We start from the raw sequence: 17601 nt of genomic DNA, 5'->3' as shown, positions 1-17601 counted from the left end.
TTATATACATACACACAGAATGGCAACCAAAGAGAGAGAAGATAGCGTCTACATGGCCAAGCTCGCTGAACAAGCTGAGAGATACGAAGGTAAGTTTAATTTATTATTTGATTGATGATCATCATCATAAACATAATAATTTTATTTATTAATATTTTTATTTTTATTTCTTTTTTTTTTTTTTTTTGTTTTTATCATTTTTTTACAGAGATGGTCGAGTCAATGAAGAAGGTCGCTCAAATGGATGTTGAATTGTCTGTTGAGGAACGTAATTTATTGTCTGTCGCTTATAAGAATGTTATTGGTGCCCGTCGTGCCTCATGGAGAATCATCTCATCAATTGAACAAAAGGAAGAGAGCAAGGGTAACGAAAGCAACGTCACCAAGATCAAGGAATACAAAGGAAAGGTCGAGAAGGAACTCTCTGACATCTGTAACGACATCCTCAATGTCCTCGACAAGAACCTGATCGTATCTAGCAAGACTGGTGAGTCACGTGTTTTCTACTACAAGATGAAGGGTGACTACTTCCGTTATTTGGCCGAGTTTGCCAACGGTCAACCACGTAAGGCCTCCGCCGAGTCATCATTGCTCGCCTACAAATCCGCCAACGATATTGCCATCGTTGAATTGCCACCAACTCATCCAATCCGTTTGGGTCTCGCCCTCAACTTCTCTGTCTTTTACTATGAAATTTTGAACTCCCCGGAGAGAGCCTGTAATTTAGCCAAGAATGCCTTTGACGATGCCATCGCTGAATTGGACACCCTTTCTGAAGACTCATACAAAGATTCCACTTTGATCATGCAATTGTTGCGTGACAATTTGACCTTATGGACATCTGATATTCAAGGTAGTGGTAAGTTAAATAATTCAAATTCTTATTTATCTCTTTTTTAAAAAAATATTTTATTAACAAATTATTTATTTCATTTTTTTTTTCATTTTTTTTTTATCCTATCTTCAGATAACAAAGGTGAAGATGAAAACGAAAAGAAAGACGATTAAATATATATTTTTTAGTAACTAAATTTTTTTATAGCAATTGAGTAGAAAACACTTTATGCTTTAATTAAAAAAAAAAAAAACAACAATCCAAAAAAAAAAAAAAAAACAAAAAAAAAAGTATTATTTAAAATCGACAAAATAAATCTTGATACATGTACATTGAAAATTATCTTTTAATATTATAATACAAATATATTTAATAGTGTTATAACAATTTTTATTTATTTGATTAAAGACAAACAATTGCAAATTTATCTTTTTTTTTTTTGATTGTTTTTTTTATCATGATAAAAAAAACTTTTTTTGATTGGAAAAAAAAAAAAACGAAACGAAAGTCTGTTAATTTAAACATCTTTTAATTAAGATTAAGAAAGATATATTTATCTAGATAAAAGATATGGTTCCACCTACTCTTAATGTTAAAAAGATTGATAAGAATTCAAAGAAAAGACAAGCATTACAACAAAGACAAAGAGTAAACAATAATAACAATAATAACAATAGTAATAACAACAATAATAATAACAATAATAATAATAGTAGTAGTTTAAAGAATGAAACGGATTTAAAAAAACAACAAAAACAAAATGAAATTAAACAACAAAAAGTAAATTTACCTGTATTCTCTGGTAAGTCAAATCTAACATATGAAAGTATTACAAATTGTATTGATAATTAGAATATAATATAATATAATATATAGCAAGAGATGCATTATTAGAGAATATTAGAAAACATCCAACTGTTGTAATCATTTCAGAGACTGGTACCGGTAAAACAACACGTATGTTATTATAATTATTATGTGTTAAAGTTGTATTAAAATGTTAAAATGAAAAATAAATAATAGAGATTCCACAATTCTTGAGAGAAGATGGTTGGACAAAGAATGGTGTGATTGCTATTACACAACCGAGAAGAGTTGCTGCTATATCGATTGCAAAGAGAGTGGCAGAGGAGATTGACGTTGAGTTGGGCAAGGAAGTAGGTTATTGTGTGCGTTTCGACGACAAGACATCGGAGCAAACCAAGCTGAAATACATGACCGACGGTATGTTGGTGCGTGAAGCGATGATCGATCCAATGTTGAAGCGATACTCTGTTATAATACTCGACGAAGCACACGAAAGAACACTGAATACCGATGTGCTTTTTGCTCTGATCAAGGGCATCCAAGCGAAACGACCTTCTCTCCATATTGTTATTATGTCTGCGACGTTGGATGCCGAGATGTTCTCGCGCTACTTTAACGCGGCACCCATACTCTACATCGAAGGAAGACAGTTTCCCGTGCGTATCTACTACTGCGAGGAGTCACAGAAAGATTATTTGGACGCTGCTTTGGTAACGGTGCTACAGATACATCTCGATGTCAACAACGGCAACGAGAGCAACAGCAATGAAGACGATGGCAATGGCGGCGACATCCTGGTGTTTCTCACCGGTAGAGAAGAGATTGACACTCTTGAGAAGCTGCTCAACGAGAGAATACCGAGGTTGCCGTCGACCGCCAAGCAACTGCTGGTCTGTCCGATCTACTCTGCCATGCCACAGGAGCAGCAGATGAAAGTGTTTGAACGCGCACCCAAAGGCACGAGAAAGGTGATCATCGCCACCAACATTGCAGAGACATCGCTGACAATCAACGGTATCCGATACGTCGTCGATACCGGTGTCGTTAAATCGCGACTCTACAACGCCAAGATCGGAATCGATACACTCACGGTCATACCAATCTCAAAGGCGTCGGCACAACAACGTACGGGTAGAGCGGGTCGTGAGTTTCCGGGACAATGCTACCGTTTGTACACAGAGGATACCTTTGCAAAGTTGGATCATTCGTCGATACCAGAGATCAAACGATCAAACATTGCCAACGTCATACTACAACTGAAAACCATTGGAATCGACGATGTTCTCTCGTTTGACTTTCTCGAGAGACCGCCACTACCCACCGTTCAAAAGTCACTCGAACAACTCTACTGTCTCGATGCACTCGACAAACAAGGCAAACTAACGGATCTCGGTAAGAGAATGTCACAATTCCCATTGGAACCAATGTATAGTAAAACTTTAATACAATCTCAAGTAAATATGATGTTATATTTATTCAGCATTTGCTATATTAGATCTATTATTATTAACAAATAACATCAACAATTATAAATTAGGAATTTGGATGTGTTGAAGAGGTAATCATTATTATAAGTATGCTTTCAGTTGAATCTATATTCTATGCACCAAAAGACAAGCTAGCAGAGGTTGAAGCAATCAAAAAGATATTCTTTTCACCTGAAGGTGACCATCTAACTTTACTGAATGTATTTAGAGAGTATCAAAAAGTCAATGGTAATTTACAGTGGTGTTACGATCATTTTATAAATACAAAATCAATGGTTAAAGTTGTTGTAAGTAATTCAATATATTTAAAATACAACACAATGTAATGATAGTTTATTAATTCATTTGAACAAACACAATTACAATGTATAATAGAATGTTTTTGAACAACTAGTTGAATATTGTACAAATTCAAAGATAAAATTAACATCTTGTCAGAGTGAAACAGAACAAGTTAGACGATGTTTTATTACAGGATTCTTTTTGAATGTTGCAGTGTTGCAACCCGATAAGAAATACAAGACGATGGCAGACAATAGAGAGATTCACATTCACCCAACATCATTCCTCTTTGATGTAAAACCACAATATATATTATACAACGAACTCACCATCACCAGTAAACCATTTGCAAGAAATGTAATACCAATAGAACCTACCTGGTTACCTGAACTATGTCCGAAATACTATGGTTCAAAGCCAGTTGCAACTGCTGCTGCCGCCGAACCTCAAAAATAAATAAACAAACTGTTTTTAGTTTATCAAAAAAAAACTGTTTTCTAAATAATCATAATCTATAGAATGAAAAGTTAAATTTCTTTTTTTTATTTTCTAAACAATCTATGATTTGTTTAAATAGATTATCTGTATATATAAATAGTATTAAAGTAAAAGGTAGTAGTTGTAGATTATTTGAAAGATGTAGTTTAGAAAGTAGATCTATTTTATATTCATCATATTCAACTGGTGGTAAATCAAATGTCGTTGTAAATAAAGGTGTATTGTTAAAGTTGAGTAAAACAGATAGACAACATTTGTATTCTTCATCGCCATCTGTATCATCTCATAAAAGTAAAATACCAATTGAACATGCTAAGAGAAAGTTTGATAATGAAGAGAATGAACAAGATGAAGAAGAAGAAGAAGAAGAGGAAGATGATGCTCATAGTAGTAATAGCAATCAATATAAATCATATGATAAATCATGGTATGAATTGGATGGTTTCGAAAAGTTGGATGTCATTCCAAGTGGAATCATATCGTTAGACTACAGATTGGGCATCGGTGGTATTCCAAAGAATCATATTATCGAGTTGTGTGGCGAGTCATCCAGTGGTAAATCTACGTTCGCACTACATCTTATTGCTCAACTTCAAGCAGCAGATCCAACCGCTACATGTTTGTTCATAGATACTGAGAACTCGTTCAGTTCGGGCTGGGCATCGACGTTGGGTGTTGATCAATCGAGAGTATTCATATCGCAACCAAAGTATGCCGAGCAAGTCATTGACATTGTGAGTAAATCACTTAAACAACAGTTCTTTGGCGTTGTTGTGATCGACAGTCTCGCTGGACTGATACCTCGTGAGCAACTCGATAGTACCAACATTGAATCTGTCCAATACAAATGGTTAGATGAAGCGTTACAACAACTATCACACCTCGTTCGACAATCAAACTGTTCATTGGTGATTACAAATCAACTTAGAAATTCATTTAAAACACATCAGCCAAAGAACAACAATGAAAGTGGTAATAATAATAATAGTAATGATAAAGTAAAATTACAACTACAAATAAGTTCTCATGAGTTATTTGTATCATATTGTATGTATTATAGTTCTTTCATTTTAATTATTTTATTGTTTTGTAATTGTTTATTAATTAGTTGTAATAATAAAAAGTATCAAATAAAATAGAAAAGTATACCGATATTAAATTAGAATTGAAAAAAGATAGATATCTCTTTGACAAACAAGAGAGAATAGATGGATCGAAAACATTGGTGGAGATCAAAAAGAATAGTTTAGAGATTCATTCTAAACTTCAATCAAAGAGATTACTTGGTAGATTCACACCTTTCTTTGATATCAAATTTGATAATGGTATTTCAAAGTATGTAGATTTATTTATATTAAAGGTTGTATGAATGATGACCAACTAATATTAACTTATTTAAAATCAGTAATGATGAATTAGTAAAACTAGCTGAGTTGTTGAATATTATCACTACTAGCAATACTGTGAAGAATAAGAAAGATCTTGCTTTAGAGAATTCTATCAAGAAAAGTTTAGGGATGCATTAATTTTTTTAAATTTAAAAATAGATCATTGTTGCAAATCAACCATCAATTAATTGCTTTTATTTACTATTTTTATTTAAATACATAATCAAAATGAATACGAATATCGAGATGACAGATAGATTAATCAATGGAAAGAATGTCTTGAAATTTATTTAAAGATCAATTCTTTGATAAATTAATAGTTTTAGTTTAAAATCATTTGAGATATAAAGATAATGAACAACACCGTAATATCACATTACTTGTAAATATTAAGAGGAATAATAATAAGATTGTAATACCAGATACAGTAGATACGGAATATCTATTAATAATAATTAGTACCGAAATATCCTATTTTAATTCCATACCTTTTTACACAGAGCTATTAAACTAACATGACCCAACTATTTCAAAAAAATCACATATCATTAATGATTTTAAAATATTATAATCAATTGATATTAACCCTTTGTTTTTGATATTTAAATTGATAAGTCATCCAGATAATCTAAATAATTATGAATTATTCCAATCTAATAATGTAGTTAAGAATTCAAAATCCAGATATACAAAACAATTGATAGAATTTATTCATCGATTGTTGAACCCGAGTCCAAAGAATAGATAATCCAATCAAATATTAAACCAATATATCGAAAATTTCACCAATATTGGTGATACAATTAGATTCAAAATAAATACTACATTTGGTAATACTTCTGATAGTGTCACTGAAATGAATTTGGTGGAGAATTTAATGAACTATTACAATCTAATTCATTCCTCCAAACCTGACATTATTATCATTTGGACTTAATTTCAATCAACCGATTCATGTAGATGTACTTCCAAAATCACTCAAACATTTATAAATTAGTAGGGCTTTCAATCAAATTTTAGAATGAGGAATTTTGCCACCCTCTTAAATTATTAAATATCTCTGAATCATGTTTCAGTGAAGTTTGAAGAAGGATTCAATCAAATATTATCAAAAGGTGTATTTCCCGAATCATTAATATCATTGAAGTTTGGTAGTGAGTTCAATCAAATATTATCAAATGGAGTGTAACCTGATTCACTGAAATCTCAGAATTTTGGTGGATTCAATCAAATATTATAAGGGGGTGTATTATCAGAATCACTTAAATCATTGAAGTTTGGTAGTGAATTCAGTCAAATATTATAAGAAGGAATCTTACCTGAATCACTGAAATCATTGGTGTTTGGATATAGATTCAATCAAATATTAATAAAAGGAGTCTTACCTGAATCACTGAAATCATTAAGAATGAAAGACTACAAACATTCTAATTACGAATAAGTCAAATTTAAAATGGAGTTTTGTAAAGTAGTACCTGAGGTATTATACCTCTTAGGATAGTACTCTTTATGAGAGATAAGTAGAAAAGGTCTTCATTCGATATTAATAAATGAGATCTAAACTTATTTATTATCTTTTAATTAAACATACCTTGATTCAAAATTAATAATTGAGATATCGAAACAAGGAGTTCTCTCGGGTATTTATATTCTTGGTTTACCATCGGTTTGAAGGGATTCGTTGATGACTCATCATGGTAAACAATTCTAGAGCTTCTCTGGTTGGTGATTCATTAATGGACCGTTAATAAACGTCTTCTGGAATTTCTATAGAATTTCTATGAGTGTTCACTTTTTTTTTTTTTAAAGAAATATCCAAGACTTTTCACAGTTATAACTTTTTTTATCAAACAAAAAAAATGTTACCGCAAGCGGACAACTATTATTTTAATGTACTCTGTGGGATTTGAACCCACGCTTCCGAAGAAATCAGTGCCTTAAACTGACGCCTTAGACCAACTCGGCCAAGAGTACTTTGATGATTGACAAAAAAATTTACTAACATTTAAATTTATCTCCCAACAATCAACTACATTAACAGACTAACTAAACTAAAATAACAAAAACTAATCAGAAAATCAAAACAAGACTTCGGTCGAAACAACTCAAACATTAAAGCATATCAATCCAAATGGCTGAAGACGCTAGACAAACTCATCTGGAACCACCAAACCTGGAACTTCTCAACGCCATCCCACCTCACTAGCAATAAACAAATAAAAATAAAATCCATTTGAGTATTCTTCAAGATATGAAAATATTTTAAAAAAAAAAAAACAAAATTTTTTTAAAGCTGCAACCCCAATCACTCACAAACTGGTTCATCTTCTCCACAAACAGCAATCTCGACAGACACCAAATACAAAAATCGGGTGCGAATCAAAAGAGCGTTTCTCAGCTGGGTATGGCTGCTTGATTGAAATTCTGGGATTGTATGCTGTTTATAAAAACAATTCTAACTTTACAATAATATAGAAAAACACAACATGATGATGCATTGACGATCTTTTGCAATAGTAGATTGTATATCCAACACCATTACTGGTTTGATTTCGTAAGTGATTCAATCTTCTCATGACTTGCGAGATTAGATGACTCAAACTTATCTTGGTCACTCGTATTGCTCTTGTGGTTTGTTGAGTGGTTGTGGTGACGTGATAAATTAGATTTAACTTTGTAGCTATGAATGCAATTGGTATGTTTTTTGTCAGAGTTCACTCGTATGAATGTTCTGTATATAGTTTTGAGTGGGATTATTGTGTTGGGTGATTCTGTGATTGGTTGGTTGAGGTGGGGATTGTGTCCATGCTCGCTGGCAAGCTTTTTCCAAGCGTTTGATTGAGAGGAAGTGGTTATAGACCCATGCTTTTTGAGCGAGTTCTCTTACCGGCATGTTCCAGAGGCCAATGCCTCCTTCTTCCCAACACCGTTACTGGTTTGATTTCGTAAGTGATTCAATCTTCTCATGACTTGCGAGATTAGATGACTCAAACTTATCTTGGTCACTCCTACATGAGACATTTCTGCACTTTAAATATATAGTAACCTTTTTTTCTTTTTCTTTTTATTATTCTTTTTCTTTTCAGCTAAAACTTTACATTAGGAACATTCAAAAATACATTTGCTCTTGTGGTTAGTTGAGTGGTTGTGGTGACGTGATAAATTAGATTTATCTTTGTAACTATGAATGCAATTGGTATGTTTACATTTAAAAGCTTTATCTTCAGCAGAAGATACTTGAATAAATACTAATATAGTAATTATGATTAATAAAAAAATAAATATTCTCATTTCTAATATAGATTATCTATTTCTATTTATAATTTAAAATCGTTGAAAGTATTTCTTTTTAAAGTTATTCATCCATCAAACAGCCCGTTGTGACTCCCTTAGCCCTCCATCAGTAGTGGTATCCTGGTGGTCCAAACATAAGGAGTAGAACATAGAACAGATATTTCCCCCCCCGCCTGGTCTTTAGTTTAAGTTCATTTTAATTAATTAATTACTAGTTGCAATAAACCCACGGTACAATTGTTGTGTTGTTGAATATCTCAACTTCCACCTTGTATTGTCACTTCAAAAAAATATTGAATTTCATTCCTCCTAAGGGGTCAAGTTATTGTGATATAAAAAATTTGAATCCAAGCTCCGAAGAAATCAATGCTCTAAACTGACGCCTTGGTCTCGGTGACCAAATACTTTGATGAAGGCTTAGTCCTTCCTTCATTTTTAAAATTAGGGCATGAGACTAAACAAAATGGTGAAACTAATATATCTAAACACTTCCTCTTCGGTGCCACAAGATTCGCATCAATCTTGTCAAAAAAACTACCTAAGAAATCATTATTGACAAAAAAATAAAAAAAAATTGTTTAATTTGTAAGATTTAGACATTTAAATAGTTGATATTATATACAGCTGTCTTTTTATAAGTTCATGGTTGAGGTGATAACATATTGAAAATTTTTTTAATTATTGAAATATATATTTTGGTTGGGTGTTCTCTTTTATTTTTCGAAAACTTGTTGACCATTTTGAAAAAAGAAGAGAGTGGGCATCTCAATGACACCAACCCTTATATCAATCTGCTTTACCACGATTGCGCCCAGGGTTGAACAGATAAATTATCTTTTAAAATTTTTATTTGAAAATAATTAATTCATTCAGAAATGCATTCCCTCATTACATTTTTTTTTCAAAATTTATTAATAAATTTAATTATATTTAAAGTGTAGAATGAAAATAATAATTTAGATATATAGTAGATATATTTAAACAGATTTTATAACTGTTTTAACAAACAAACGAAAAATGGTTGATGACTACTTCTTTTTTATATTTGTTGGATGTATCTTTGGTATTTTCATTTTGGTTATCGTTGTACGAGCGATTATGCATTGCAGACTCAAAAGCTCAATCGTTAAAGATAAATACTATGAATCGATTGGTATGTTCCCTAGGAGTTCGATTCACGAGCCTATGCCTACACCACAACAGAACGCAATACCAACAGGCGCAGAATTTGTTGTAATAGACCCTGTGCTTCCTGTTCTACCTTATAAACCACCGACTTTCTTCAATTCACAACAGAACCAACCATCTACAGTCATAGATGTATATTCTCCTCCTAGTAGTCCCATTATTATTGGTGAACCTTCACAATTACAACAACAACAAAATAACCAAATATCCCCACAACAACAACACAACCATCATCACCAACAGCAACAACAACAACAATATAGAAACAATAATAATAATATGAATAGATCCAATGATTACACCTACAATAACCAAAAATCTTACTTTGACAAACATATGGATGATGATATAGACATGGACCCTTTCAATAAGAATACTCAACCTTATGGTAGAAACTTTAATAATAATAATAACAATAATAATATAAGAAACAATAATAATGTGAATAGATCAAATGTGAATAGCTACTTAACCCCACAACAAAGAATACTTAAAGGATATGATGATGATCCTTTTGATTTAAATACAACTGATGATAACAATAATAATAACAATAATAATAATAATAATAATAATAATAATATGAGAAACAATAATAACCAAAGCCATATTAATAATAATAGTATGAGAAATAATAATAATAACTATCATAATGGTCCTGTAAATAACAACTACCCTCAAAGAGACAATTCTGTTAGAACAACAACCAACAACAATAATAACAGCAATAATAATAATAATGTTGGTTCAAATAATCTCAGAGGAAATAACAATAATAATATAAACTATAGAGAAAGAAAATCGATGAATGAAGAAAGTAATGATAGCTCAACAGATGACAGTGAATTGATCAATAGACCATTGATAAACAGTAGTACTTTGAGAGCACAACGTCAAGCTCCAAGCCGAATTGGAATGCCAAACCAACCACCAAGTCCAGATGTAAATCAACCTTTAAACAACAGCAACAATAATAATAATAATATCTCTAATGTCAACCAACCTATTCAACAAACTACAGTCAGAATGACCAATTCACCCATACCAAACACAAATTCAAACTCTACTGGAAATACTTTAAATCCCACAACCACAACCACAACTACAAATAACAACAATAGGCAAAACAATACTAATAATAACAGTAATAACAACAATAATAATAATAATAATAATAATAATAATAATAATAACAATGCTAGCAGGAATAATATTATGTATATTGATAACTCAAAGTTTGATGATGACCCTAATTTCTAGAGATGAAACTTTAAAAAACTGTAATAATAAGAAATTTTAAGATTTCAAATATAGATGTTTTATTTAATATAATAAAAGGATTAAAAAATATTCTATTTTTTTCATTTTGTACAAAAGAATCTACAATTGATTACAAAGCATTGATTCATTTTATATTAATTTTTTTTATATATTTATTTTATTTATTAATTTATTTTAATCACATTCCATACTGGCATCTTGAGCTGGTGGTTGTTGAGTTTCAGTTGGTTTCTCTGGTTGTGGTTGATCTGGAGTCGAAGTCGAAGCTGGTTGTGGGGTTGGTGGAGTTTGTGGCTTTGGTGGGGCTGGCTTTGGTTTGTTCAAGATTTGTTTGGCCATTGTTTCAAATTGTTGACGTTTAGTGTTGACTTCGGCAATGTTGATGGTGCAGTTTTGAGTGACTGGAACGCTCTTTTCTTTGGCAACCAATGATTCGACCCATTGTGCCAAATGATCAGACTCGGCAATGATCTTGTCCTTGTCTTCTTGGGCGATGTGCTCATACTTTTCGGCATTGGATGAGGCTTCGTGTTTGTAGAACGAGGTGGATTGACGGAGTCCATCGACAGCCTCTGGGTAGTTCTCACGATCGGTACGACGCTTCTCGATTGGGTTTCCAATCTTTTGGAGTTCGTCGAGCTTGGCGACGTATACAGACTTGGTGGCATCCTCACCGTCTCCGTAGAGCCAGTCTTCGGCGGTGGTCAACAATGACATGAGATTGTTGGATTCTTGTTCGGTGGCGAATGGCTTGAGTGCACCAGAGAGCTTTGAACGCATGTCATAGATGTATGACTCCAAAGCATTCTTTTTGTCGGCGGTTTCACTTGCCAAACAATCGGCGGCGTGCATCTTTCCTTCCTCTTCGACCTCTCTCATGAGTTCAGCCTTGTCTTGGTATGGGATGACTACAGTGTATTCGAGTGGAGTCTCTTGTACCTTTACTTTCTTTACTTCTTCCTTCTTTTCTTCGTGTTGTTGGGTTTCGTCCATCTTGTCTTCCTTTGGTTGCTCTGGTTCCTCTGGGAGAGTTTCGACCATCTTGACCTCATCGAGATGGAAAATACCGTGGACATCCAACCAGACACGTGCCTTGACGGTAGTCTTGTTGGTGAATGCTGGTACGTTGTTAACAGTGATGGTTTGGAGGGTTCCGTATGGTGCGGTGACCAACAATTGGAATGGCTCGGCCTTGGTGATTGGGAAAGAGAAACGAATTGGCTTGGCCGATGGAACTGGGCTGACATTGTTGAATACCTGGAGGTTTTGGTCACCAGAGGCCGACTTGAATTGGACTTGGATTGGGTAGCTGGCAATTTCGTTGACAGCGAATTGACGTACCTTGAAGACTGGTGACATCATGGCGCACTGGAGAGCACAACCTCTGCAGACCGACTCTTCAGAGTTGATGGTCTTTGAGAGATCACGACCGAGGAATTCGACCAACTTCTTTTGGACAGAGGTGGAACGGGTTCCACCACCGGTGACTTCGATTGAGCTGAATTGATCTGGGGTCATTCCGGTGGCTTCCAAGACCTTCTTGACTGGTACCAAGAGTGCTTCGAGATCCGATTGGATCAAAGCCTCGAATTGGTCACGATTCATCATTCCCTTGACGTCCTTGTCGTCCATCAACGAATCAATAGAGATTGGTGCCTCGAAATTGGAGGACAACATCTTTTTCAGCTTCTCGCAAGCTTGTTGTGTACGAATCAAAGCCTTTTTGTTCTCGTAAATGTCGATCTTGTAGTTCTTTTTGAATTCATTGGCCCAATACTTGAGGAGGGTTGCGTCAAAGTTACGACCACCGACGTCCTTCTCGCATGCGGTTGCCTTGACTTGGAGTTGTCCCTTCTTAAAGTCGATGGCCGATACAGTGGTGGAGCTGTCACCGATATCGATAAACATGACCTTCAATGGGTTGTCCTCTGGCAAATCCTTGTAGATACCGTATGAGAGCGCGGTGGCAGTGGATTCGTTGATCAAACGAGTGATATTAAGACCGGCGATGGTACCGGCGTTCAAGAGAGCACGTCTTTGGTACTCGGTCCAGTACACTGGAACAGAGACTACGACCTCTCTCAATGGAGCTTTAGCAAAAGCCTCTGTGGTTCTCTTTAACTTTCCCAACAAACTACCCAAAGTTGCTACTGCACTGATCTGACGAGATTCACCACACAACTGTACATTGAATCCAATCTGTCCATTTGGTAACTCGAAAGCATTGAATGATTCCGATTTCAATTCATCTTGAACATCTGCAAATTTTACACCAATGAATCTCTTAATATTTGTAATTGTATTTCTAATATTTCTTAAATGCTATAAAAAAAAAAAATAAGATAAAAAAAAAAAAGTTAGTCAAGTTTTTTAAATATATTATTATTATTTAAATTATTTTTTACTTACATTGGTTGCAGCTGGTTCACCAATATATCTTTCTTTTTCACCGAATGAAACTAAAGATGGTGTAAGACGATTGGAAACTTCATTGGCGATAACATCGACACCACCCTTTTGAGCAACGGCAATAGTGCATTGCTTTGTACCGAAATCAAATCCTACTACAAACATTGTATATATTATTATATGTATATTATATTATTGAAAATTTTTTGAAAAAAAAACAAGTTTAATAATTTTAATTATATGAATAAAAAAATTATTATTAATGTTGATATGTGAAAAGTTTGTTTATTGTTTGTTGTTGATGATAAAAAATAATCAAACTACAAAGTGATAGAGATATATATGGATAAATAAATTATTAATTGAATTAACTATTAATATTAAAAGTATTTTATGTTTTTATAATTATATTTATAATATAATAATAACACGATATGAAATCAAAAAAAATAATGTTTTTTCTATCTTCACTAAAAAAAAAAAATTAAAAAACGAAAATTTCTTTTTCAAACCAGAGAGATAGTGTTGAAAATTGCAAAAGATTTTGATGATATTCACGCGAAAAACAAATGAAAAACGGATGAAAATTGTTAAAAAGGAAAGGTTTGCAATTTTTTTGCTTTAAAAATGACCAAAATTTAAATTATTTACTTTGATAGCAATAATGAGATTTAAAAAAGGTTTATTGGTTGTTATATTCAATAATAATGATAATTTATTTTTATTTTATTTTATTTTTTGATTTCTTTGAATAATGAATGAATGATTCATTTACATCTAAAAGTTCATTCCATTTACTTTGACAGATTTCCACTTTTGATGCCCATCCAGAGAGTTTACTATTGAATAACTCTGCGTCAGTACCACCATATACTGAATACAATGTTCTATTACTCACAGCTTGTCCAATTTCCATTCTATTTGGATCAATATAGGTAGAATTACATTCTTCACATGTCAAAATAATGTTATCATGATTTACAGTATTGAGTCTATAGAGAAAACGTGAACCTTCACCACAAACAGGACATCTATTAATATTCATTTAAACTTTAAATTATCAATTGAGAAAAAAAAAAAAAAAAAAGAAAATTTGATCGATAATGCATATTCTTTTTTAATTGTTGAAATTTCCTATATAAATAAGTTTATTTCTGTGTTAGTGGGTAAAAATTATTATTTTGAACAACACACCAAATCTATTATAATTTTTGAAAAACGAGAAATGAAATCTACTCGAAATTTTGATTTTTGAAAATAAGATTTTAAACACACTAAAGTCAGTATTAAAATCTTGTTTAAATTTTTTCATTATTCATTATTTACAGATTATTTTACAGATAACTTTAAAATATTTAACATATTTTAAATTAATAATAGTTTAGTTTTATTAGTTTTTTTTTTTTTTTTAATTTTTTTTTAAATATAATAGATATATATATAAACATGTATTTAGGAGCACCAATTACAGCAAAGAAAAATGCTGAACAACAACAACAACAACAATCAAATAATATACATAAAAATGAAACAAATAAACCAGTTGCAAGATCATCATATCAATTACCAAAGGATATAGGACCCGGTTTGTTAAAGTTTTGTCTAACACATTCGGATTCACCGAATCTCACAGACTCACCGATTGTAGAACGTGACCAGAAAGATTATGATTGGTTACGTGAGGCAATGGATAATCTAGAGGACGATGCCAAGCGAATGAAAAAGATCAACGAGACGTTGGTGGACCCAAGCTCTACTGTTGGTCAACGTATATCGTCGTTGGAGGCACTCGAATACTACATTGAAGATATCGATAACTCTGGAGACTATATTAAGATCGGTGGAATACCAATATTGATAGATTTGATAAAGTCTGAGGACAACCAGATTCGTGAAAAGGCAACCAACTGTCTCACTATCATCTCACAGAACGAAGAGACCATTCAAAACTACATGATACAGATTGGTGTAGACGATCTAGCTATTCATTTGCTAAGCACAGAAACCAATACCGTTTGTAGAGAAAAAGAACTTTCTTTAATTTCAAGTATGTATAATTCTATGGTGAATAATTGTTATCAATCCAATAACGATACTAATAATAGTCAATCGTCATCATCGACATCCTCTTCATCATCAGGTTTACTTGGAAGTAAAATTGATAAAGTAGATAGATCAAAATTGGAAACGATCGTTAAACTTTGTATATCGTTTTTATCACCGACCGTCGATATCTTTATACCGGTGAAGCAAGCCAACGGTCATACTATTACCACTACACATTCAATCGCCAATTCAGTGACTGGAATGAGCAAAGCAACTCATATTTTAAAGAAGATCATTCATGGTGTGCCATCGCTGAAATCAAAGGCAATAGAGTTTGGTGTACTCGAAGCACTGGTCACCCTGATTCATGGATTCAACAGTGCATCGGTAGTAGATCCACATCAAACGATTCTCTGTGAAAAGTGTGAAGCCACTCTTTTAATGTTGCTCAGAGGTGATCAAAAGAGTGTAAACGAATGTAAAAATCTTGGATTGGAACGTGAAATTCAAATACGTCAACAGAGAATGTCTAAAACCAAAGAAGAGAATCAAGATGAATATGCAACCATTGAAAATTTATCAAAGTTATTAAAATAATAAGAATTTAAATTAATTAATAAGTTGTTTTGTTTGTTAACTACTAACTAGTAAATGATAACTTTGGATATATACTCAATTTATTGAGTTTAATCAAAAGTTGATCATCTAATTTATTATTATCTAAAATGAATCCTCTCATTGTTTTTTCGTGTACTAATAGAATCGATCTTTGATTGAAACGTCTCGCTTTGAGAGGTTGTGATAAAAGTAGAGTAAATGTAGTAATCGATTGTTGTAAATTGATGAATTTGTTTTGTTGTAAAAGTGATACTCCGAATGCCAATTCTTTAAGTTGTATAGGGAGTAGTGGTTGTTGTGATGATATATTTGTAGGTGTTGTAAATGATGTAGAGCAGTTAGCAAGTAATTGATTTTCATTTAATAATAGCGATCTATGATTACCAATAATGATTGGATAGAGAAGTAACCTTTGTTTAAACGAAGATCCCAAAGATAGATACTCTACGTTGGCTGGTATTGAATTGAAATATAATCTCTGATTGAAAGAGTTTCCAATTGTCAGTGATCTTACTGTGGATGGAATGGAATCTCTTGGTATTGGATGATTGAAATTATAACCAAATTCTAATCTTTCTATTTGTCTAGGAATTGAACCGGCAGGTACGATTGGTTGATTAAAATTACAACCAAAAGTTAAAATCCGTAAGTTGGGTGGTAAGCATCCGATGGGAATTGGTTGATTGAAATGATATCCAAAGATTAATTGCTCCAAGCCTTCTGGTAAAGATTTCTCTTGAGCAATTGATTGATTAAAAGAACCACCTAACTTTAATCTTTTAAGACTCCAGGGTAGATATTCAAGTGGTTGATTGAAATCATTACCAAATTCAATTTCCTCTACACCATCTGGAATAATAGATTCTTTTAATGGATGATTATAAAAGAATCCAAATTCCAAGTGACGAACATTCGCTCCGATGACACCTGGTTTCAAAGGTATATTATATTGATATGGTAATATCAATTTCGTAACACTCTCTGGAATTAAACCTGGTTCTATTGAGGATTTGAAACGAATTCCACTCAGATCTAGGTATTGGAGATTTGAAGGTAGGAATCCAATCTTTATATCTTGGTTGATTAGACCTGCCAAATCTAATTTAGTAATATGATTGGGAATGACAAATGTTGATGGTAGTGGTTTTGCAAATGCCCATACAAACTTTAAACTGGATACACAATCTTTGATAGCGAAATCCGATCTCTCAATCAATTCCAAAGTAAGATCGAGATGATCTGAATTCCCAACCAGTGTACTCCAATTGGCAACTGAAACTGGTCTTGATTTGTTTGAAGAGTTTACCAAACTATGATCAGTCGGTAAAAGATAATTACTTTTTTCATTATAAATTTTTTTACAAGAAAAAGCAAAACAAATTTGGTCCAAAGGTGAATCATTTAATGATTCAAATATAATTTTTAAACTAATATTTGTTAATGTTAACATTTTATAAATAAATAATTA

General features: G+C 32.7%; 10 protein-coding genes and 1 non-coding gene across 11 annotated transcripts; 6 read left to right on the top strand and 5 right to left on the bottom strand.

Moving 5' to 3' along the window:
- Nucleotides 1-19: 19 nt before the first annotated feature.
- Nucleotides 20-1008, top strand: fttB (uncharacterized protein; the record flags this gene model as incomplete). The annotated part of the gene is made up of 3 exons (XM_020571279.1): nucleotides 20-89; nucleotides 209-859; nucleotides 968-1008. 3 exons carry the CDS (start codon nucleotides 20-22, stop codon nucleotides 1006-1008), a joined length of 762 nt encoding a protein of 253 aa, XP_020438553.1.
- Nucleotides 1009-1405: 397 nt separating this feature from the next.
- On the top strand, nucleotides 1406-3867 carry dhx33 (DEAD/DEAH box helicase; the record flags this gene model as incomplete). Its single annotated transcript, XM_020571278.1, has 5 exons — nucleotides 1406-1637; nucleotides 1712-1792; nucleotides 1859-3096; nucleotides 3180-3416; nucleotides 3505-3867. The coding sequence occupies 5 exons, from the start codon at nucleotides 1406-1408 to the stop codon at nucleotides 3865-3867; spliced, it is 2151 nt and encodes a 716-aa protein (XP_020438552.1).
- A 104-nt stretch (nucleotides 3868-3971) lies between these two features.
- Nucleotides 3972-5435, top strand: PPL_00239 (uncharacterized protein; the record flags this gene model as incomplete). The annotated part of the gene is made up of 3 exons (XM_020571277.1): nucleotides 3972-4907; nucleotides 5054-5244; nucleotides 5315-5435. The coding sequence occupies 3 exons, from the start codon at nucleotides 3972-3974 to the stop codon at nucleotides 5433-5435; spliced, it is 1248 nt and encodes a 415-aa protein (XP_020438551.1).
- Nucleotides 5436-5650: 215 nt separating this feature from the next.
- Nucleotides 5651-7238, top strand: PPL_00238 (uncharacterized protein; the record flags this gene model as incomplete). The annotated part of the gene is made up of 3 exons (XM_020571276.1): nucleotides 5651-5679; nucleotides 5913-5958; nucleotides 7107-7238. 3 exons carry the CDS (start codon nucleotides 5651-5653, stop codon nucleotides 7236-7238), a joined length of 207 nt encoding a protein of 68 aa, XP_020438550.1.
- PPL_00237 lies at nucleotides 7189-7271 on the bottom strand. Its single transcript has one exon. It is a non-coding gene; the product is annotated as a tRNA-Leu (tRNA).
- A 72-nt stretch (nucleotides 7272-7343) lies between these two features.
- On the bottom strand, nucleotides 7344-9024 carry PPL_00236 (uncharacterized protein; the record flags this gene model as incomplete). Its single annotated transcript, XM_020571275.1, has 5 exons — nucleotides 7344-7348; nucleotides 7611-7734; nucleotides 8417-8478; nucleotides 8504-8545; nucleotides 8997-9024. 5 exons carry the CDS (start codon nucleotides 9022-9024, stop codon nucleotides 7344-7346), a joined length of 261 nt encoding a protein of 86 aa, XP_020438549.1.
- A 584-nt stretch (nucleotides 9025-9608) lies between these two features.
- PPL_00235 (uncharacterized protein) lies at nucleotides 9609-11039 on the top strand (the record flags this gene model as incomplete). Its single annotated transcript, XM_020571274.1, has 1 exon — nucleotides 9609-11039. The coding sequence occupies one exon, from the start codon at nucleotides 9609-9611 to the stop codon at nucleotides 11037-11039; it is 1431 nt and encodes a 476-aa protein (XP_020438548.1).
- Nucleotides 11040-11234: 195 nt separating this feature from the next.
- hspH (heat shock protein Hsp70 family protein) lies at nucleotides 11235-13634 on the bottom strand (the record flags this gene model as incomplete). The annotated part of the gene is made up of 2 exons (XM_020571273.1): nucleotides 11235-13382; nucleotides 13470-13634. 2 exons carry the CDS (start codon nucleotides 13632-13634, stop codon nucleotides 11235-11237), a joined length of 2313 nt encoding a protein of 770 aa, XP_020438547.1.
- Nucleotides 13635-14190: 556 nt separating this feature from the next.
- On the bottom strand, nucleotides 14191-14514 carry PPL_00233 (uncharacterized protein; the record flags this gene model as incomplete). Its single annotated transcript, XM_020571272.1, has 1 exon — nucleotides 14191-14514. The coding sequence occupies one exon, from the start codon at nucleotides 14512-14514 to the stop codon at nucleotides 14191-14193; it is 324 nt and encodes a 107-aa protein (XP_020438546.1).
- Nucleotides 14515-14915: 401 nt separating this feature from the next.
- On the top strand, nucleotides 14916-16112 carry PPL_00232 (uncharacterized protein; the record flags this gene model as incomplete). Its single annotated transcript, XM_020571271.1, has 1 exon — nucleotides 14916-16112. The coding sequence occupies one exon, from the start codon at nucleotides 14916-14918 to the stop codon at nucleotides 16110-16112; it is 1197 nt and encodes a 398-aa protein (XP_020438545.1).
- Nucleotides 16113-16205: 93 nt separating this feature from the next.
- Nucleotides 16206-17583, bottom strand: PPL_00231 (FNIP repeat-containing protein; the record flags this gene model as incomplete). Its single annotated transcript, XM_020571270.1, has 3 exons — nucleotides 16206-16220; nucleotides 16270-16611; nucleotides 16648-17583. The coding sequence occupies 3 exons, from the start codon at nucleotides 17581-17583 to the stop codon at nucleotides 16206-16208; spliced, it is 1293 nt and encodes a 430-aa protein (XP_020438544.1).
- Between the last annotated feature and the right edge of the window lie 18 nt (nucleotides 17584-17601).

The sequence above is a fragment of the Heterostelium album genome (assembly GCF_000004825.1).
Source record: "Heterostelium album PN500 unplaced genomic scaffold PPL_scaffold1, whole genome shotgun sequence".
Taxonomy (NCBI): domain Eukaryota; phylum Evosea; class Eumycetozoa; order Acytosteliales; family Acytosteliaceae; genus Heterostelium; species Heterostelium album.
The sequence above is the reverse complement of the archived record's forward strand: the minus strand, read 5'-3'. Positions and strand labels throughout refer to the sequence as shown.